Source organism: Amphiura filiformis, chromosome 18 (genome assembly GCF_039555335.1).
Source record: "Amphiura filiformis chromosome 18, Afil_fr2py, whole genome shotgun sequence".
NCBI classification, from domain to species: Eukaryota; Metazoa; Echinodermata; class Ophiuroidea; order Amphilepidida; family Amphiuridae; genus Amphiura; species Amphiura filiformis.
The window spans coordinates 4,271,627-4,295,558 of record NC_092645.1 but is presented as its reverse complement, the minus strand read 5'-3'; the positions used below and the strand labels follow the sequence as shown (position 1 = coordinate 4,295,558).

Sequence of the window (23,932 nt, the reverse complement as noted above, 5' to 3'; positions counted from 1 at the left end):
TAAGCATGTCGCACCCCAAAGCACCTGTGCAGGGCCGCAGTTTCGCTCTGCCCTCGTATCAATGTCTATCTCCTAGTTTGCTTCCTCCTGCCCCCCCCCATGATCAGGCTCCCCACTCCCTCCCCGGTCCCTACTCTCTCCTCTCGATCGAGTTCTTCTCTTTCTAGTCTTTCCGTCCAGCCCTCTCCTCTCTTTCTTCCTCACCCCCTCCCGCTCTCACTTGTTCAGTCTCAAGTATCACCTCCCTCCCTCCCTCCCCCTTCCTTGCGAAATTTATCAGTATGATCCATGACTGAAAATAAGCTCTTCAAAAATAAACATTTAAAATAAACCCGAGTCTTGCATATAGGCCCAACCAATTATCAGATTAGCTTGCCATGAATAGAATACATTATCTTTGCTCCAATGCAGATTCTTTTGTATTGCATTTCAATATAAAACATGATTACCAAATCACCACTTGTACGCGCCTCATTGGGAGATTTTAGACGCTCGTTTCATCGCCAATATGAAAGACTTTTGCTTATAACTTGGCAACATGGTTAGTATATATTTCAATGCAAGACTTTTTTTACGAGCCACTTACGTCTATGCGTAAGTGCATATACACCAAACACAAGTCAATTGAAGCCGTACAATTTACCGCGAATTTAGGACCGTAAAATTTAGACTCTTCTTTTGTCTAGATTGGCACCCAACCGCACATCTCAAGGTTTTATGTAAAAAATCAATATAACTTACCAAAACGAAAACTGAAATTCACGAGCTTCAAATTTTCAGTAACTAACAAAAGGCTAGAATAAAAGATTGGTCATACCTGGGAGACTACCACTTCAGAATAACAATGACTTACAAAAACTATTACGGATACGGAAACAGAAACTGAAAAGATAAAACGACGGTAAGTCATTATATATAGTATCTTGTGCGCCATATTGTATGAACCGCTAAACTGTAGACTCAGAAGAGTCGGGGTTACGGGGGTTAGGGTTAAGGTTAGAGTTATGGTAAGGGTTAGGGTTAGTAACCCCTGATCATAATAAGCATATGGTGATGGTTTGTCTTAAATGAGACATTTATCCCTAGCTCTGTCTGAATTTTGTGGAGCAAAATTCAAAAGTTGGCTACGATTAGCTTAATGGCAGCTAAACAGAGTACACAAATAGCTGGTCACAGTATTCACCGTAGAAGTGAGGATGTAACAAGATTAACTACCATAACAATGCAATTGAATATAATATCGCTCTTTTCAAAGATACTAATCTTACAGGTGCGAGTGATCAGCATAATATTGATATTCTATAGAATTACGATCCAGGTCTTTATCTTTGTTCTTTGAAATCTGTTCAATGCAGAGGTACCGCGTGAACGACCTAGTCCAATGCGATATATTCAAAAATTTATTGTTTTAACGTATTTCTATGGTAGTTAATTCTGTTACATCCTCACTTCTACAGGGAATTGAATCATGTGTTCTAAGCATTTATGTCATTGTGTCTTATATTGTGACCCTTAAAAGGTGGCGGCGTGACATTTTTCTTGAAAAAATCGAATGATTATGATATTTTAAAAATAAAGATGAATACTTACACCCTTCAAATTGGTCTTGTTTTAAAGCTTGTTTTAGAACCACTGCGCTATAGTAGTGTGGCGTAACATGGTGATGGGTGTATGGGTGGGTGCTTGTTTTAGTGTGCGCTTATGTGATGTAGGCTTTATGTAATAGCACCTGTGCGAAGTGGAGGACTTTCATTTTACTGTTTGTTATTTTTCTATTAAGTTAGATTTAGAGAATGAAGGTATTGTTTTAGCCGCTGTCGTGTATCGACTCATATAACAGTTGCCGAAGCCGAGTTGTTTTACGCCAAAAATATATGATGTCGCGTGTTATATGAAACGATGTACGACAGCGGCTAAAAACAATACATTTATTATCATTCTTAAACAATTCAATTCAAATAAATATATTAATCATTAGTATATCAAATTTTAATCAAATTAAATATATACTACAATTTACAAGGAACTACCTATGGCTAAATCATTTTCCCTGATGTGGCAGTGACATCAAAGCGTTGAGGCAGCTGTTTCGCGAGCGCATCTATATGCACGTGCGTATATATTTGAGCGAACACTGGCGATTTGTAGTTGCGCCCAATGAAATGCGCACTGATATCACTGCCACATCATCATGGTGGAAAATGCTTTAGAATCGACCCGTCCCGTTATTGCTATTAGTTCAAATATTGCGCACAAGTATCGCGTTGACACGCACGCGCTAACACACGACTAAGAACCATAAGATTGCCGGAATTTTCTGTGTTTAAGACTTATTGGTAAAGTACAGAGTGTCTGTTAGTACGATAAAAACATCAACATTAAAACAATAACAGAGACGTATAGCAGAAGCAGTTTCACCTTCATTTATGCTTATTGACATTTAACGCCATAATGTAAAATTCCTTTTCTTTTCAAATTCTTTACCACAAATGACCAAAAATTATGAAATACCATACGTAATAACTGCCATGAAAGGTTTATGTCCATTTTAAGCCGAAATAATGAGGTAAAATATAGACGTAGACTATTTGGTTGATACCAATTACAAATATGATGAAACCTAGGTATCGATGAATCGAGCTCTGTCACTTAAGAAGTGTTGCATTGAACGTTTACTAGCAAAATATGGAATAATACTAACACAAGATACACAATCGTGAGCAGTCGTCTTAGGGCATTTAAATAAAGGCACTTAATTTAATGCCCACGTGACCAGATGGGCGCTGACATTACAGCATCTAGACAGGATGTCTGGAACGGTGACCTTTGGCACAGCGGGTGGTCTTCCTGTGTATTTCAATTGGCAAATAGCTGGTCACAGTATTCACCGTAGAAGTGAGGATGTAACAAGATTAACTACCATAACAATGCAATTGAATATAATACCGCTCTTTTCAAAGATACTAATCTTACAGGTGCGAGTGATCAGCATAATATTGATATTCTATAGAATTACGATCCAGGTCTTTGTCTTTGTTCTTTGAAATCTGTTCAATGCAGAGGTACCGCGTGAACGACCTAGTCCAATGCGATATATTCAAAAATTTATTGTTTTAACGTATTTCTATGGTAGTTAATTCTGTTACATCCTCACTTCTACGGGGAATTGAATCATGTGTTCTAAGCATTTATGTCATTGTGTCTTATATTGTGACCCTTAAAAGGAAGGGTGGCGGCGTGACATTTTTCTTGAAAAAATCGAATGATTATGATATTTTAAAAATAAAGATGAATACTTACACCCTTCAAATTGGTCTTGTTTTAAAGCTTGTTTTAGAACCACTGCGCTATAGTAGTGTGGCGTAACATGGTGATGGGTGTATGGGTGGGTGCTTGTTTTAGTGTGCGCTTACGTGATGTAGGCTTTATGTAATAGCACCTGTGCAAAGTGGAGGACTTTCATTTTACTGTTTGTTATTTTTCTATTAAGTTAGATTTGAAGAATGAAGGTATTGTTTTAGCCGCTGTCGTGTATCGACTCATATAACAGTTGCCGAAGCCGAGTTGTTTTACGCCAAAAATATATGATGTCGCGTGTTATATGAAACGATGTACGACAGCGGCTAAAAACAATACATTTATTATCATTCTTAAACACTTAAACACTTAAATATATACTACAATTTACAAGGAATTACCTATGGCTAAATCATTTTCCCTGATGTGGCAGTGACATCAAAGCGTTGAGGCAGCTGTTTCGCGAGCGCATCTATATGCACGTGCGTATATATTTGAGCGAACACTGGCGATTTGTAGTTGCGCCCAATGAAATGCGCACTGATATCACTGCCACATCATCATGGTGGAAAATGCTTTAGAATCGACCCGTCCCGTTATTGCTATTAGTTCAAATATTGCGCACAAGTATCGCGTTGACACGCACGCGCTAACACACGACTAAGAACCATAAGATTGCGGTAAAGTACAGAGTGTCTGTTAGTACGATAAAAACATCAACAATAAAACAATAACAGAGACGTATAGCAGAAGCAGTTTCACCTTCATTTATGCTTATTGACATTTAACGCCATAATGTAATATTCCTTTTCTTTTCAAATTCTTTACCACAAATGACCAAAAATTATGAAATACCATACGTAATAACTGCCATGAAAGGTTTCTGTCCATTTTAAGCCGAAATAATGAGGTAAAATATAGATGTAGACTATTTGGTTGATACCAATTACAAATATGATGAAACCTAGGTATCGATGAATCGAGCTCTGTCACTTACGAAGTGTTGCATTGAACGTTTACTAGCAAAATATGGAATAATACTAACACAAGATACACAATCGTGAGTATTAATAGCAACTACTGTGCACGTCTCTTATTTGGCCTTCTTACGTGTCTATTTCGTTGCGAGAAGTTGAATATCTTATAATCAAGGAATTTATGCTCAAGAATCAATTCAATCAAACATCAATTCCGTAGATATGACATGTATGAGCAGAACTCAGCACTAAATTGGAAGACTTTAACAGGAAACATGTACTGAATACATGAAAATTTGATTTTCCTCGCCGAAGTCTTTCTTGTGGGACAATTTGGGAATGTTGATTGACAAAATAGCAAGTAGTAGGCGTTTCCAAGCTTGCAAAATTACGCCGAATTGTCTGCATTGACGAGATTCATTAAGGCACATACTTTTCCCCAAAGTTTAAAGTAAGTACCATAATTATTGTTTTTGGAGTGTTCAACATACCAAGGCAAAGTTATAGGGAAATCGCCGCACGGGAAATTTATGAAATCGTGGCTCCAAAAAAAGTGTGCGAGTAAAATGCAACTTCAATTATACAATATATACAAGCCTATTTACCTATTTTTCCTATGAACTTACACAAATACTCAAATATAAAACTATAGAGTTTTGATATGCACCATCAATTTTGTAGCTGTGATCAATATTTCTAGGCTACTCCTATTTCTATGCAATTTAAAAAATCCCCGGTCCCTTAAAATTAGTATTTGAAATTAGTCTTTGATTGCCACAACATATTATAATATACAAAAAATGCCCTAAAACGCATGCTTTTGGCCCTTAATTCCAACAATTTACCAAAATATTAAAGGCTCGGATAACGACGTCTGACTTCGAATTCCTTTTCATCTTCATCTTCGCTCTCTTCGTTAATCTATTCGATTACGATGAAGGACAAGCTCAGATTAAAAATTCTTAATTTAATAGATTGAGCTAATCTGTATTAGATTACTATTTTGTAATCTAATAGATTGAAATTCAAATCCATTAGATTTATTTTTAATCCTAATTTGGATTAGTATCCGTTTAATCTTTCGCGTTTTAACCAACAAGGATTGTTGAAGGACAAAATATTCACGAAATCACTAAAAAAGCGTTGTTTTTCCTTTGAAAAGTAATTTGCCTACAGGTAGAGATCCAGTGACGATTTAAAATAAGTTGGATCATCTATGGGAACCTGTCAGATGGTTGAAACGATAAGGCACGACAAACACGAGATATCATTCACTGATAGGTCACGGTTTGACTTCAATTTGAACTATGAATTTTTGTACGTATACATTCAAATGTCATTATACGGTATTAATGTAGAAATATATTGGAGTTAAAAAACTTTGTCCTGATAGATGAGAATGTTTAAAAAATTATGAACATGATGAATGACAACTGTCTCTTGGCTTCGTCAGTAGTTGTTTAGTAATTTACATTTAAACCGGTTATCAGGATTTTTCGATATAATGGGTATTATAGGCAAATGCATGGAGATGAACGCATAAAACAGTCGGTATCTAGACAATACTACAATTTACAGAACGGAATGTTACAGTGAGCAGGTGAGTGCAGCTCTTATACATACAGGGTGTCAGTGGCGTAACTTGGGGTCGGGGCAAGCGGGTGGGGGTGGGGATGGGGGTGTGGGTGTTTTGGGGCAACGTGCCCCGGGCGCTACCACTAGGGATCGCTAAATTGCCAAATCATAATGCCGATGCCATTCCTACACCCCGCGTTACCTAAGATGTTCTCGGGGGGGGGGGGGCGCTAACAACCATAGTTACGCGACTGCAGGGTGTCCCATAAAAAATACCGGGTGAATACATTTTGACGTAAGTCGGAAATTAGACATCGGTTGACTTCGGTTGATTCGGTTGACTGGTTGCGAAGAAATTAACGATTACATTTATTCCAAGTTTGATCAAAGTGTGCCTTTTTATATTCGCTCACCCTTTCCTAAAGTTTGTGGGGGGGGGGCAAGAAATAGCACTGCCACTATACTTGTTGTCTCGCAAGTATAGGCAGGAAAATCAGAAATTATGTCGTCATGTATCAAAACCAAATTTTATGAGTACTAATTAAATTTTAGAGGCCATTTATGCCTTATTTTGATTTTTTCCTGGTGATTTATTTGGCGCACGAACTGAATTCACTCTTTTCTGACAGTCCTATTAAACACAAAGTGTATAGATAATTAATTTACTACTGAATTAATAACTATCATTATGTAATTTTCTTTCAAAATATTTTCCCCTTATCAGTCTGCATATCGACAGCTAGCAACGCAACCATGCATTTTATAAATAGCAGACGACTTGCACGTGTTATATTTTATCTTTTGGCGGGAATCTTGGCAGCTGCAGCAGTGCATATCTGTCTAATGTCAATCTCTCAACACTACAGTAGGGTTTCATATTTACTGCAAAATCCAAAGTAAGTCAATCATTCGATATATCAAGGAAGATATCAATAAATCAATCAATCAAACACAAGTAGCCAACCAATCAATCAATCGTCCGTCCGTCCGTTCATTGATATAATTTCTGCATAATATATATAATATACATTCATTCATTCATTCATTCATTCATTCATTCATTCATTCATTCATTTATTTATTCATTCATTCATTCATTCATTCATTCATTCAACAATTCATTCATTCATTCATTCAACAATTCATTCATTCATTCAACAATTCATTCATTCATTTATTCATTCATTCACCTATTCATTCACATACCGTCCCAGATAGCAACACTACGTTGGCCCAACGTTGGTACAACGTGGGCGAATTGACCTTACTACGTTGGGCCAACGTTGCTTTTCGACGTTGGCCCAACGTGATTTTGGCCGGGCAGCCAACCACCACAACGTTGGGCCAACGTCGATCCAACTTTGACCCAACCGCAATACAAATGTAATTTGCGACGTTGGGCCAACATCAAATCTTTGATAATATTACCAAATCAGAGTTCCATAGAGATATGTACGGTGTCTGATCTCCGCCAAATGCCCCCTTTCATTACTCGTTGATGGTCGATAAACGTCCCAATAAATCGGACTTAGTCACCGGTCAGTTCTACAGCATAGATATCCATGGCTAACGATGGTTAACTATGGAAACATGTTAAAGGACATCAAGAAAATTTTCTAAGTTATTTATTTTGAGCTCTTTCGAGACGAGTAATGGATATATTCTGTAGATTTAGGTTTTGTCTGTGACTGCTAATGTGAGGCCGTCGTAGGTCGTACGGGGCTCAAACTCGGTGGGTGGGTGTAGTTCTGTCCTGGCAAGAAGAAGTTTATGTTCGTTAAGTCATCCGACCCCGGGGCCCCCTCCAAGGGGTCATTTGAGGTCAAATGACTAAAAACTGCCATATGGGCATGAAACTAGGTCCTACGGGACTCAAACTCGGTGGGTAGGTGGGTGTAACTGTAGTTCTGTCCTGGCAAGAAGATGTTCATGTTCGTTAAGTCATCCGACCCCGGGGCCCCCTCCCAGGGGTCATTTGAGGTAAAATGACTAAAAACTGTCATATGGGCATGAAACTAGGTCGTACGGGGCTCAAACTCGGTGGGTGGGTGTAGTTCTGTCCTGTCAAGAAGATGTTTATGTTCGTTTTAAAGTCATCTGACACCGGGGTCCGCTCCCAGGGGTCATCTGAGGTCAAATTACTAAAAAGTGTCGTATGGGCATGAAACTTGGTAGGTACAGTCAACATTTAAAACAACATTTTTTGAAGGTCATTTTGGGGTCATCCAAGGTCACCACGGGTCATCTGAGGTCAAATTAGTAAAAACTCATATATGGGCATGAAACTTGATGGTGGGTACAGTCAACATTTAGAGTTATAAGTTTAGATCATTTTGGGGTCATCCAAGGTCACCCAGGGGTCATCTGCGGTCAAATTCCTAAAAACTGTCGTATGGGCATGAAACTTGGTGGGTACAGTCAACATTTAGAGCCAAATTTTTGGAAGGTCATTTTGGGGTCGCCAGGGGTCATCTGAGGTCAAATTAGTAAAACTGTCATATGGACATGTCACCATCAGCCTGGTAATCGCGCCCAGCCGAGAACCGCCAAATATGGTAACCGCCTAGTCTATTTTAAAACTGATGCATCAATGATTATGTTCATCAATCATCATGTCATTATTGTATCATTCTCACATACATTAGGAAATTAATTTGGAGAATAGAGGCCTTGCATGTGACATATCATCCCGTAAATATGGCTGACTACTCAAATGCATTCAACAAAAGCATGATTGCAATCAAATAGGTTGATGACAACATTTGATTGAATGGACTGCACTCCGCCATAACTACGGTGAAGGACACCGGCTCAAATCCTTTGTTTGGAGTCAATCGATAATTTCATGCAGGGCCTCTATACTTTCTGTTAATAAAATACTATGCTGACCTCACACTCCAGTAATTTCAGATCATTGAGCTCAGTAATACATCAAAGAATGTCTTCCAATTCATGAAAACAAATAGATAATCTGCATATCGGATTAAAAGCTTGAGGCATTTCAATTGCAAGGCCCATTACTTATACACCAACAACAACATAGGCCTACAAGTGTATATAATGTAGCATGTGCACACATTATCATGTTGTGGATGGTGAATCAAGCTGCAGTGCCTACCCATTCCCAAATAAATGCAGTGACCACCATACGGTGTTCACTCATGATTGACGTACTGTCATTATGTATGATTTAAACTCATAGGTTTTGGCAATTTGGGAGGGAGTGGGTTCAAAATGACCCCATAGGATTATACGGGGGTACAAATTTCAAATTGCTCAAATACCCCTTTCAAATATATTAAATTATTTAAATAAATAGATAAATAGATAAATAGATAAATGAATGAATGAATGAATGAATGAATGAATGAATGAATGAATGAATGAATGAATGAATGAATGAATGAATGAATAAATAAATAAATGAAAAAAAATTGAACAAATTGTAGCGTAGCATTAAAACCATTGCTGGCAGGCGGATTCGAACCAACGATATTGACATTACCAGTCTGATGCTCTAACACTGAGCTATGCCATCATCTAGTAATGAGGGTCGAGTTTTTAGCGTATACAGTGTTTGTCTGTGAAAATGCCGCCTTGTGAAATAAATAAATATAAAGTCTCAATTTTTAATTTAATTTTATTTGATAATTTTCTAACCTATATTTTCTTTAGAGCAGGGACAAATATTTCCCCTTTTATCCAATTTGGCCGCTAAATAAGAATCTACTTCTTTTATTACTGATTTAATTCCGCGATTTGTTCCATTCAGCAATATCAAAGATTAATGTCAATCATCTCACGACAGATATTTAGTTGGCTTAGTGGTTTTGCACAGTGCTTTTTAACCGGGAGGTACCGAGATCGATTCCCACCTCTGCCTGCAATTTTTTTTCAAGACTGGGAAATAATAACCTGACATTCGCCGCTGACATTCGTACTGCAGAAGCGGAGTTGTAACTTGTTAAACTGTGCTCCTTCCGTAAAAGGGTACATTATTTTGGCACTACATTATTTCTTTTTTTCCACATTGCTGGTAGGCCCCTATTAAATATCAAATGGTCATAATTGGCGGTCACTTCAAATCATCGCCAACTGAACGAGGATCAGGAATGTACTCTCATTGTTAATTGTTGGTTAATCCACCACTTGAACAAGACTTAACCAAAGCAAACAAAGACTTAAGCTTTTTTACGAATGCTATACATAAGTATAAGCTTATTATCCTCTTCAACAATAGGATTAAAGATTGGTGCTTGACTGGAATTACGTGCTAGTGTCATTGGTTATTGTTAAAAGGCAATAAGGTGTGTAATTGCAATATTTCCTCTGAATAGGAAAGACTCTCTACATCGAACCATGGATGCTGGTGGTTCGAATTAAGCCCGATCCTGACTCCACTTCGCAGCGGTATGCGATGCTGCGATGCTTTTCAAACATCTCAGCATCCCGCGATGAAATTAAAATGTACAGGTGGAGTCAGTATCGGGCTTTAGGAATAAAAAACCCAATTCGAAATGATGCGCTTGAGAATTCAACAATATAAATAATGGTAGCTCTATTATAATACACATTAATGATAAAATTCCAAAATATAATACGTTTTCTGTCTTTGCTTGTCACGTGGTAGCGATTATATTTTTAAATAAGTTTCAAATGAATAACAAGACAAGTGGCCGAGTGGTCTAAGGCGCTAGGCTCATAGAGTAGGCCTACTAAGCGTTGCGCCGTGAGTTCGAACCCCGCCTCTGCCAAACTTTAAAAGAAGTAAATTAAAATTTGACTTTTTTTAATTTCATATTTGGGAAATGTGACTGGGAGAATTTATGTATGGTGTGGAGTGGTGTGATAGGGCATGTACTTTAACTGGCCGGCGCGGTCCGGTGACTAAGTCTTTATTGGGCGTTTTATCGGCAGTCAACGAGTAATGTATTATTAATTCCCCGATTTTTACTTACCCCCCCCACCTTTTTACAAATAATTCCCCCTTTTTAATTTCCCCCTTTTTATTTTTACCCATTTTGTAAATAGTTCCCCCTTTTAACAAATAATTCCCCTTTTTACTTTCACCCGTTTTGTAAATATCCCCCTTTTTACTTTCACTTTCACCCGTTTTGTAAATATCCCCCTTTTACTTTCACCCGTTTTGTAAATATCCCCTTTTACTTTCACCCGTTTTGTAAATATCCCCTTTTTACTTTCACCCGTTTTGTAAATATCCCCTTTTACTTTCACCCGTTTTGTAAATATCCCCTTTTACTTTCACCCGTTTTGTAAATATCCCCTTTTACTTTCACCCGTTTGTAAATATCCCCCTTTTACTTTCACCCGTTTTGTAAATATCCCCTTTTTACTTTCACCCGTTTTGTAAATATCCCCTTTTTACTTTCGAGCTAAATAAAATGAATAAAATGATACTTATTGTGTAATTTATGAATTCTATAGGATATAGATCTACATTTAAGAAAAATCATAATCTGAATTATATCATGCAACTAAATATAGACCCAGGAAAAGGCCAGGAGTTTGGAATTCGAATCAATTCGATTGGCTTATTAATCGTTATTATTTTGGACTTGTCTCGACTTTAAAAAAGACTAGGCTTAATTGCTACTTAATTCTCCATCTAACATAATAGGGCCTACTAATTCTTTTTGGATTTTTGAGGCGTGCACCACTGACCGAAGTCCCTGGTTCATTTGTCTGGTCAATTGAATATACGCCATAGAGCCTTTGATTAGAAAGCACATTTTTATTGTTAACGGAATTGTTGACAAACAAAGAATAGCGAAAATTACTCGGAACTGGCTTAAAAATAAAGTTGCATAAAATCACACAGCCACACTTGTCATAAATATGCAATGCCCATTTTGTCCAGGCCCGTTATATAAATGTATGCTTTTATTGTCATTTCACTGTTAAGACCGCTTGTTTTAAACTTTGGTGCTAACTTAATAAAAATCCCTTTAAAAGGGAATACCCAGGCCGTACGGAGGTCACATGACTGCACAACCCCCCGGACTGCCCCACCTTAGCTCCACATAGCTGCAAAGAGGTAGGCAGTGTATGCAGTAAGCCTATATAAAACACAGGTCTTCTGATCAGTCAAGAAGGTGGTGATTCAACCAAAGAACTAGTACTCCACAACTGAGCTATGATTGCTGAATAGGCCTAAGTATATGAACTACCTGTATGCTACTAGCCATACTGGTACTACATGTTGCCCTCTGACTGCAGTCAGAGAACATCAGTCCCCATTATGCCAATATGTTTGTATATAAATGTATATATATGAATGCATGTGGTGTTACTATGCTATAGAACATTTGGCTCAGAGGTCACAGCTAGGATGTCAATTTAAAGTAAATGATTTGGTACAGTGAAGATCAATCAAAACTAATTATGAACTTGTGACGGCCAGATTTATTGACCTTCTCTGTCAAACATTGCACAGATTCTCATGTTGAGTATCTGTGATTTTTGTGAGTGAGAATGTTTCACTGGCAAATGCTTAATCAATACTTAATTATTTAGATAAAAGTAGGCCTATATCAAACAGTCTAAGTGGAATAACTTGCATGATGGGAGCAGGAAGATTTTTTACAATTAATTTAGTGTCCGATTATAATAGGTTCCTTCTAATGGTTCCTTCTAATTCAGTCTGTGATGAGAACAACAACAATGCAATTCAAATCATAGATGTTTAAGAAGTGTGACCTCAGACCAGCCAGCCAGCTAGCCAAGTTCATGAATTAGTGGCCATGGCCATTCACCGGTCAACTTTCATATTGCAACATCATCCCTATATGTCAAAAAATAACTTCATAGGCTACAGAACAGCTGTAGGAATAATTGTCATGGGGACTTGAATGAGGTTAATATTCCACCCATTCCCTGGGTAAAGTCAAGCTCTACTGAATATAGTTTTATGAATTTTGTCATGGGGAGTGAGGTTAGTTTTTTAGTAGCCTGCAGATCCATTAGATACTCTGCATTATCCTGTAAAATAATTTTAATGAGGACGAAGCAAATGCATTTGGCTACTTCGTTTCAAAGTAGCCAATTTGGGTTCAAAGGACAAGGTCTAAACTGAATGTAATATCACCCAGGGCTGAAGCCTGGGTGAAAAAAAAAAAAACCTTTTGAATAATATAGCACAAACAATTCTTATTATCTAGGCTTCTGTAACAATGGCAGCCAGTTGTTTGTTGTCTCTGACATATCCCTGTTTATAGACAAGTTCTTCACAGACTTTCAAACATCATTGCTATGAATTTGACCAGCATAAATATTTATGCAAATTATGCATGCCAGTTTCACCCGTTTAACATTCTGAACATCATTTGGTTTATCAATCATATCGGATTTGCTCTTTGTACAGCCCCTCTATAAACGTGCATAAAAGTTGACGGATCCCTAACCCATTGAATTTAGCGGCGCTTGCACAACAGGCTATAAATCTACCTACGTTGGTATCCAAATTCATATAGAACGCCTTTCCAATAATGGATGTAGCGAAATGAGCTGTAGTGAGTGCACGGTACTCTCCAGGGTCCAGGCTTACTGGTAAAGCCTACGCACGGAAAACGGGGAGTACCAAACAAAAAGGGAGTATTAAAAACAAAAAGGGAGTATTATTTAAAAAGGGATAAACTATTTAAAATGGGAACCTATTTGTGAAAAGCGGGAGGAAAGTTAAAAGGGGATTATTTGTAAAAAGGGGGAACTATTTACAAAATGGGTGAAAATAAAAGGGGTATTATATGTAAAGTGGGTAATTAGAAAAAGGGGAAACTATTTGAAAAGGGGGATTCGAAAAGGGGGAAACTATATGAAAAGGAAAAAGTTGAAAAGGGGGAAACTATTTGAAAAGGGGAAAGTCGAAAAGGAGAAACTATTTGAAAAGGGGGAAAGTCGAAAAGGGGGAACTATTTGAAAAGTGGGAAAGTCGAAAAGGGGAACTATTTGAAAAGGGGAAAGTCGAAAAGGGGAACTATTTGAAAAGGGAAAGTCGAAAAGGGGAACTATTTGAAAAGGGGGAAAGTCGAAAAGGGGGAACTATTTGAAAAGGGGAAAGTCGAAAAGGGGGAACTATTTGAAAAGGGGAAAGTCGAAAAGGGGAACTATTTGAAAAGGGGGAAAGTCGAAAAGGGGGAACTATTTGAAAAGGGGCAAGTCGAAAAGGGGGGAACTATTTGAAAAGGGGAAAGTCGAAAAGGGGGAACTATTTGAAAAGTGGGAAAGTCGAAAAGGGGGAACTATTTGAAAAGGGGGGAAAGTCGAAAAGGGGGAACTATTTGAAAAGGGGAAAGTCGAAAAGGGGGAACTATTTGAAAAGGGGGAAAGTCGAAAAGGGGGAACTATTTGAAAAGGGGAAACTATTTGAAAAGGGGGAAAGTTAAACGGGGGAAATATTTGAAAAAGGGGGAAAGCATTTCGCAAAAAGGGGAAAACTGAAAATTTGGGGAGATGAATTATAAAAGGGGGAGTTTGGCGGAGATCAGACACCGTAGATATGTGCTAAACTTGCCTTAAGAAAACGTCATTTTTCTTCACAGGAGTGACTCAGTTTTAAGCGACGACAGCTATGATGCCTGATCCCTCTGGCTGGCAAAAAATATAGGTTGACAGTCATTATTTTATACGACTGGCCCTCGAAGTCTACGATGTCCAGGAATTGCCTATTTTACAGACAAAACCATGCCAGTGTTTCTGTAAAGAAAAGGCTGCTTAAAATCATTAAAAGTTATTCGATCTCTCCCATCTGTGGTACACTTGCAGGAAATAATATTACCAATCATGACCAATCCAAATTTGGCTAAAATTATGCAAATTTCTGCTCATTTTAATGCTTAAATTAAGGGCGCACAACCATATAATTCTATTTGGTGGTATGAAATCTGAAATAACATTATGTTAGAATTAGGCGGTTATCCGTATTTCGCGGTTCTCGGTTGTCATGGTTATTGGCTTTTGCAGATCAAAGGGTATGTCCTTTGGCTGGGATCACTTTCCTCACAGCTGAGCTCAATTGCAGCTTTTTGAAATTTGACCTGACCTTTGACCATAAATGACCTAACGAACACAAATCTGAGCTTCCTTGGCCAAAGTTACACCCACCCAGCAAGTTTGATGAGCTCCATGAGTAATTTGAATTTTTTAATGTTTTTTGACATATGACCTCTCAACCGTAGGTCTGACAAAAAGGTCGCTGTAGAAGCTTTTGTTTGTTAGTCCAAGGTCCACCCACCCACCAAGTTTGAGCTCCATAGGGGCAATTTGAATTTTTTACTTTTTTGGACCTATGACCTCTTAACCGTAGGTCTGACGAAAAAGTCACAGTGGAAACCTTTATTTGTTAGTCCAAGGTCCACCAACCCACCAAGTTTGAGCTCCATAGGGGCAATTTAAAAGTTTTACCTTTCTTGATCTATGACCTCTTAACCGTAGGTCTGACGAAAAGGTCACCGTGGAAACTTTGTTTAATAGTCCAAGGTCAACACAATGGCATGGCTAGATTTGCCATTTAAAGTGTTTGAAATTAGACTTCAATTGAACTCGACCCGTTCTTGACCTTTGACCTTTAAAATATAAACTTGTTCTTCCTCATACCAAGCTGCACCCACCCACCAAGTTTGAGAAACGTACGATCCCTAGTCTTGAAGAAAATAGGCGGACAGACAGACACACACACCGACAGAGTCACAGAGTACCAGTATTATTATAATTATAGATATTTGCAGTAGGTTATTAACAAATGTTTTTGAATGTTATGAAAACATTGTATAGGCCTACCCTTTATATGTCCTTTATATAACCCGATATTTAAACGTTTTCTGGCAGCCTTTTCTAACCTTTTGCGAATGATGTTGGAAACGTTTTGTGTCTGCTGGGTAGGTAACCGTTCAAGGAAATAAATATGAGTCATAAATATGACTCAATTGGCAATGACCTAGGTCATAAGTCATTCTATGTGGTCCAAATCATTCTTTATTTAGAGTTGTTATCACAGAAAGAACAATTTGAGACCATTTTCATCACAAATTATTTTCACCCCTGCGGCGCTCTCTATTTAATCTTCGACCTTTTATTTCATAACTTCACAACGATAATTCATAGACAGTCAAAACTATATATTTTCTCTGAATCCTTATGATGAGAGAAATAATTTGGCATTATATTTGGACAAAATCGGACCAGTTTTTGGCCACGGTTTGGTTTGTTGTTGAAAGGTGCATGTCCCATTATTGATGATCTTTTGGACTGTCATGAAATATGGTAGATGAAATCGCGAAAAATGTCATAGATTGTCGTGAAACTTTACTTGATGTTATTTACAATCGGAGCGCCCACAATCTAAAGTCATGTCAAGGTCATATGTGGTTAATTAAGCATTTCATGAAATGTGGTGGATGTGATCATCATGAAGCGCCAAACATATTCAAGGTCATGTCAAGGTCATCTGAGGTCTGCTGTTGGATTGTTGGACGGTAATGAAACTTGGTGGGTGTTATCATCTTGCAGTGGGGAACATTTTCCAGGTTATCTGAGGTCAACTGAATATTGATTGTCGGATTGTCAGGAAACTTGCTTGGAATGATATGCATGGAGATTTTTGTTATACAATTCTGAATTAGATATGCTTAGCACACATTTTAAGAGTAAATTTGTATTTCCTATATCCTTGGTGGTATTTACCAATAAATACCCATATGTCCCATCCGAAAATTAATTTACACATAAAACAAATTACCAGCATATCATGGAATATCAATGCAAATTATGAAACATGGTCTTCATCCGTGGCATTGTCTTTTTAAAGACATTTCTTGTTCATTTTGACCCCTTGACCTTTTTGACCTTGGATATCTCGAATTGCCCAGGGGTGACAATTTTAAACCCTTATCTTATTTTGTACCACCCATAGACCCATAACTAATAAAGAAAAATACATTAATTGGCAAAACCAACCTACCTTGCTCTGCCACTGGACTAATTTCTAAACCAGCACTTTGTTTTATTCTCATAGAAGTGCTGTAAAATGGGCGGAGCTGAATTTTTGGTCTTCGTACAAAATCAGTGATAAGGACAAAACAAAGGTATGAATTAAAGGGAGTCTCCGGCAATCATAACATTATGCCTTATATGTTAGAAAAAAATAATTATCAAACACGAATCACGTCGTTTTATTTAAAACAAACTCATATTGACCATAAAAACGAATAAAAACAGTCGGCTCTCAACATGCGATATTCAAAATTCCCGCGCCAAAATTGTCTAAGTGCATTGTGCTTTGTAAATGCTTTTTACTATTCTATAAGAAACTGAAAATTAAATATTTCCGAGTTCCGACTGATTTTGCTTGATCGCATCACAATTGTCGTCAGTCTTCATTGGGCTATTCAAAAAAAAAGAAAAAAAAAAGACACACACCCCCTATAGAGGAGTTCGGATTTCCAGACTTTTTGTCCAGTCGTGATTGTTGGAAATCCAGACTTTTTAAGTGTCCGAAGGCTAAACAATCCAGCAGAAAAATAGTCCAAAGTCAGAAATCCAGAATTTGAGACTTCATTTTACAGTGTTTTAGACGTTTCTGCGATTTTTTCCTTCATTTAATTGGATTTCCAAACTTTTCCAAGCGACATTGGCAACTGGAATTCCATTTGTTTTCAGAAAGCAGACTTTGGAATCCAGACATTTATTTGATTAAAAATAGCCCATTGTATTACTGGGACGTCATTGCACTCGACAATTTTGGTGCCCGGGAATTTTGAATATCACGTGTTGAGAGACGGATGTTTTATTCGTTTTTATGGTCACTATGAGTTTTTTAAAAATAAAATCACTTGATTCGTGCTTTATAATTATTTTTCTTACATATGAGGCATAATGTTGTGATTGCCGGAGACTCCCTTTAATTACCTATAGCTGAGAAAGGTCATAGTCCAACGTGTTGAAGTTTTCCGTTGCAAAAAACCAAAACAACCCCCCCCCCTAAAAAATCCCCACAAAACCCCACAGATTTATTGTGCGCTAAGAACACACATCATATACATCAGTGACATAGCAACAACAATCAGGGACTTGCATCCAAGAAACGCGCGTCCTAACCATACCACAGTAAACCACCGCAGCCATGATCCATTCCCCAAGTTTTCGTACGGATAGCCGAGACAATAAAGCAGTTATTGATAAGAAAAAAAGCTGCCATATGTCTATCGTCTCGTATAACACCATTATGTTTGCCGTAGAACAACTCGGCTGATGCCTCGTTGTTCTTCTTAAAATTATGCTATCGCCCGTGTGCGATAGACACACGACAGCAGCTGAAAACATACTCTAAATATCGTTCTAAATAATGAATAATTGCCATTTGATGTTATAGTAAACTAGAAAAACTACCATATCTCAAACAAGTAATCAAGTAATTAGAGAATAAAGGTATTGTTTTAGCCGCTGTCGTGCATCTATCGTCTCATACAACACAGGTAATTTATTTTACGTAGCGCAACGGGGCAAAAAGCCGAGTTAATTTTCGTCAAAAGATAATGATGTCGACCATGTTATAATATTATCATACGATAGATGCACGACAGCGGCTAAAAACAATACCTCATTCAATTCAAATAAAAATAGTAATCACGAGTATTCCAAATTTTAATCAAATTAAATATTATATTTTACAAGGAACTATCTAGGGTTTAGAATCGACCAGTCTTGTCATTGCTATGCGCCTTTGATTGGTTCAAATAACGAGTGCGAATATCGCGTCGACTCGCACGCGGTGAACCGTGTTATAATCGTCTCAATTAACACGGCTAAGAACCGATAAGAATGCAGGAACTTACCGAGATGTTTTTTTAATTAACAGGTGCTCTCAGAATCCAACTACCGTCGTAACGACACAGGGGTGAAAATTAATCCTTGCAAACCAAACAAGAACATCGTGTTTTTAAAAGTTCACAAATGTGGCAGCAGTACGGTTCAGAATATATTGTTCCGATTTGGTCAAAAACATGACTTGGATTTTGTGATGCCGCCAAAAGGGAACTACCTTGGCAACTTGAGGAACTCTACATTTAATAAGAAATATATGATCGAGTTACCAGTTGAGAAGTACAACATTTTGTGCCACCATACGAGGTATAACGAGCAAAGTAAGTTTTTAACCATGGCACTTTGGTTTGTTATTAAATGTACCGGGTAAATATCAGGTTAATTCAATATTTTTCCAGGTTTTTCTCAACATAACTTTTGAGCAATGTGATCAATTGAAGGTGCTAATCTTAACACCTTTTAGCATTCAGATGTAGATTATCATTATTATGGAAATGCTCGATTAGAAGAAATGGTTCGTTATTTTGTGTTTTCTTATTTTAACCAATAAACGGCGCTAGATGTTTTTGAATATAGTGATTAAAATAATTATGGCCTTAAAAGCCGAATAATTTTTCAACATATTATTTATACGTAAATTCTATCACTACGAATTCAGAGGAAGAATTATTCAGAAATTATCTGTGAAGCACAGGTTCGTCACGGACAGGACAGCAAAAATTAAATGCGATGTACCCCAAGAATCCATTCGTGGGCCAGTAATACTTATTGGCATATCAATGATATCTGTCACACATCTAAGTTACTAAGTTTTTGTTGTTTTCTTTTGTCACGGAAATATTGCAACATTGTGTAAAAAATTTAGATTAAGGGAAGTTTGCTACTGGTTCAATCAAATTTCCATCAATGGAAAAAGATCAGCTTCAAGTATTTGGGTATACACCATAAGCGCCAATCTGGCTTGAAATGTGGGGGCACAATCGGCAATAAATTGTCAGAAAGTGGCTGAAAAGAACAAAAATGGGTGATTTTGCCGAAAGATGGGGGAACACGTCGACCCAGTCCCATCGGGATTGACGCCCATGGTATACACTCGTTAATAGAATCAAAATTAGGATCTGATTTGAATTGAATCATACATTTTACACTGTTCTTTCTCTTCAGATATTGCTGATATAATGGCACCAGACTCTTTATACGTCACAATTCTTCGTGATCCCGTCATTATGTTTGAATCCATCTTCACGTACACGCACTACGAGCAAGTCTACAACATAAAGGGAAACAACCCAATCACGAGGTTGAACAAATTTCTCAAAAATCCGTCATATTTTTATAACACAGAAGACGCTAAAAGCTACCTCGGCCATGGTAAGAACCCGATATTGTACGATTTTGGTCTGGAAAATGATGAAAAATACAACGGCAGCCGAATTGGTGAATTGATAAAACAGTTGAGCGACAAATTTGATCTGGTGATGATTTCAGATTATTTTCACGAAAGTTTGATTTTGTTAAAAGAATTGATGTGCTGGTCCCTCGATGATATCGTTTTCTTTCCTCTGAATTCTCGTACTAACGTCACAGTCCCATCTAGCATTACGTCCTCAATGCGAAAGAAGATACGACAGTGGAATAAGGGTGATGTTAAATTGTATAACTATTTCAATAAAACTTTCTGGTGGAAAGTGGAGGAATTCGGAAGAAACAGAATTGAAAGAGAAGTTAAATTACTCAAACAACGAAATGAGTATCTATACAAGTTATGTATTGAGAAAATAAGTGATGATGACGAAAATGTTTGGCATCCACACGACATATTTGTAAATACATTTAAAGTAAAAGACGAAATGAAAGATGATTTTGTATGCGCTGCAATAGCAAAATCAGAACTTTTGTATACGGCACATCTTAGGACACTAACAATGCGAAAGTATGATCTGATTGAGGTGCCTCCTGGGTAAATTGCTGGATTTCTTGGTACAATACTAAGCATATGTTAGATACTACCGTGATATTTATGTTGATGCCTCGCAGCGTCATCATCCCTATTATCTTCATATCAAAAATTGCCGTGATAGTACGGCAAATCCACTCGTTCTTCATTTAGCTATACGCATGGCGATTTTGTTCGAGATAGGCCGAGCGACTCAGGCTAAGCATATCACTTACACGATATGAGATACCGCAGCGTTTCCATTCATACACGTTTATACGATCTTCGCATGCTCAGAACCACATATGGCGTTGCCATTACAAGAAAATTCGATTTGTTGTCAGGTAAAACGCAGGTTTTGTTTTCAATATACTAACTGGAAATTCAATACACTCAGCTGCGATTGCTATTTTCTTTAAAATATTGTACTGCATTTTCACCGAAATGTTTTTATATCGTACGATAATAATGTGATATATTAAGCTCAGACCACGGTGCTGTACCATGTGTACAGCACTGGCTATAGAATATTAAATCACAACTCTATAATAAATTACAATACAGCACAGTGGACAACTATACAACTTTCTTTATCTGCGTTAATAATAGAATATTGATTTAGATGGAATTGATTACATATCTACATCTGAGTTTGTACACTCATCACTGAGCGATCTAGCGATCAGTTTCTAGCCAATCAGATAGGACTCCTTTTCTTGCGTTCGGAAAGGCGAGCTATCTTATTGGTGAAATACCAATCGCCCGTCTCTCACCAACGGAGTATTCCAGAATAGTCGACCGCAGATCCATCGGATAACGCTTTTTTAATGGGAAATGAACTTTGCTGCTTGGATGATGTCACGATGAGGTTAGCATTTATTCCGTATTGAAAAGCGTGTTCCGACGGATCAGCATTCGACCGGCCTCATTAGGACGTGCTTCATTTCAGGGAAAAAGTAATTTGGCTGTCGACACCGTGTGCCTATCATCCAGAACGCTACTGACCGCCCTCTATTGTTATTCATGCTGCTGGAAGTCAATCGATACATGCCGAAATCAATTCTGAGATACACCATTTAAAGGAGTATTTCGTGATCTTATCATCCTTTTTTATGACATTTTCAGTAGATATCCACGAAAAAAGCTTATTCCCAAAATTTCAGTTGATTCCGATTTTGCGAGTTATGCATGATTATGTGTATTACATTGTTCCATAGACAATGTGTTGTAATATCAAATTCAAATTTCACGATATCTTTGATAAACGAATTAATCTGCAAGAAATTTTTGTACATAAACATTATGTAGCCAGAGGTTTCCTATTTGGGGGGTCAAGTTCCGAACGGTCGCTGACATCTAATTCGGGTTGCCAGTGTGTTGATGAAAGTCGAAGTGTCGACTGAAAATTTGTCTCACCAATACAGGATTCGGAACACTGACCCTTACGGTTTGTCCGTGGCATGGAATGAAATAAACCGGCCCGCTATGTCCTTCTTCTCGGTTTTGTCTTTTGGGAAACAATCAGTTGTCTTAGCGTTTGGGTAGGCTTCCGTGGGTGCCAAAAGTTCTTCTAAGCGCCTTAGATGTACCCTTTATATACGGCAAAACCACTTGTCCCTTTGTCTCAGTGTTTGTCTAACAGTTAACCTTTTCCGTTTAACTTTTTCATTCAAAGTGTCGAAATTCCAGGTACGCAAATTTTTGTGTTGTGATCAAAGGTTTAAACCACTAAATTATCTTCCTTTTCATCTTCATCTGTTCATCTTCCTTTTCATCTTCGTCTTCGAATTCCGTTTCATCGTCATCTTCCTTTTCATCTTCGTTTTCCTTTTCATCTTCGTCTTCGTCTTCCTTTTCATCTTCATCTTCGTCTTTTCATCTTCGTCTTCCATTTCATCTTCATCTTCCTTTTCATCTTCGTCTTCCTTTTCGTCTTCGTCGTCGTATTCCTTTTTTTATTTTCATCTTCGTTTTCTTCGTCTTCCTTTTCATCTTCATCTTCATCTTCCTTTTCATCTTCATCTTCCTTTAATCTTCATCTTCCTTTTCATCTTCATCTTCGTCTTCCGTTTCATCTTCATCTTGGTCTACTTTTTTAACTCACCCTCGTCGTTTTCGTCTTCCTTTTAATCTCCATCTGTTCATCTTCCTTTTCATCTTCATCTTCGTTATTTCATCTTCGTCTTCCTTTTCATATCACCTTTTCATCTTCATCATCCTTTTCATCTTCGTCTTCCATTTCATCTTCATCTTCGTCTTTTCATCTTCATCTTTGTCACCTTTTTAACTCACCCTCGTCTTTTTCGACTTGCATTTCATCTTCATACATGTATTTGTCTTCCTTTTCATCTTTATCTGTTCATCTTCCTTTTTATCTTCGTCTTCCTTTTCATCTTCATCTTCGTCTTTTCATCGTCGTCTTCCTTTTCATCTTCATCTTCCTTTCCATCTTCATCTTCCTTTGCATCTTCGTCTTCCTTTTTATCTCCATCTTCGTCTTTTCATCATCGTCTTCCTTTTCAACTTTATCTTTGTCTTTTCATCTTCATCTTCCTTTTCATCTTCATCTTCCTTTTCATCTTCGTCTTCCTTTTCATCTTCATCTTCATCTTCATCTTCCTTTTCATCTTCATCTTCCGTTTCATCTTCATCTTCCGTTTCATCTTCATCTTCCTTTTCATGTTCATGTTCATCTTCCTCTTTTTATCATTGTCTTACTTTTCATCTTCATCTTCCTTTTCATCTTCGTGATCCTTTTCATCTTCGTCTTCCTTTTCATCTTCATCTTCCTTTTCATCTTCGTCTTCCTTTTCATCTCCATCTTCCTTTTCATCTTCATCTTCCTTTTCATCTTCGTCTTCCTTTTCATCTTCATCTTCCTTTTCACCTTCGTCTTCCTTTTCATCCTCGTCTTCTTCTTCTTTTTTATTTTTGTCTTTTTATCTTCGTATTCCTTTTCATCTTCCTAGTCGTCTCCATCTGTATTTTCATCTTTGTCTTTCTTTTCATCTTCATCTTCCTTTTTATCTTCATCTTCCTTTTCATCTTCATCTTCGTCTACTTTTTAACTCACCCTCGTCTTTTTCGTCTTGCTTTTCATCTTCATATTTGTCTTCCTTTTCATCTTCATCTGTTCATCTTCCTTTTCATCTGCGTCTTCGAATTCACTTTCATCTTCATCTTCGTTTTCCTTAAAGCTTAGCTTAAATATTCTTAATCTAATATATAAAAATGAGCTAATCTGAATTAGGTTACTATTTTGTAATCAGATTGAAATTCAAATCCATTAGATTGATTTTTAATTCTAATA

The 23,932-nt window shown here is 37.4% G+C and overlaps 1 protein-coding gene across 1 annotated transcript in view; it reads left to right on the top strand.

The window, feature by feature from the left end:
* LOC140139686 (galactosylceramide sulfotransferase-like) overlaps window positions 1–20,650 on the top strand; it is a 28,662-nt gene extending 8,012 nt beyond the window's left edge. The window contains exons 4-5 of the mRNA XM_072161388.1: window positions 18,721–19,006; window positions 19,851–20,650. Of these exons, the coding sequence (XP_072017489.1) occupies window positions 18,721–19,006; window positions 19,851–20,650 (1,086 nt within the window). The remainder of the gene's footprint in view (window positions 1–18,720; window positions 19,007–19,850) is intronic.
* Window positions 20,651–23,932: the final 3,282 nt, after the last annotated feature.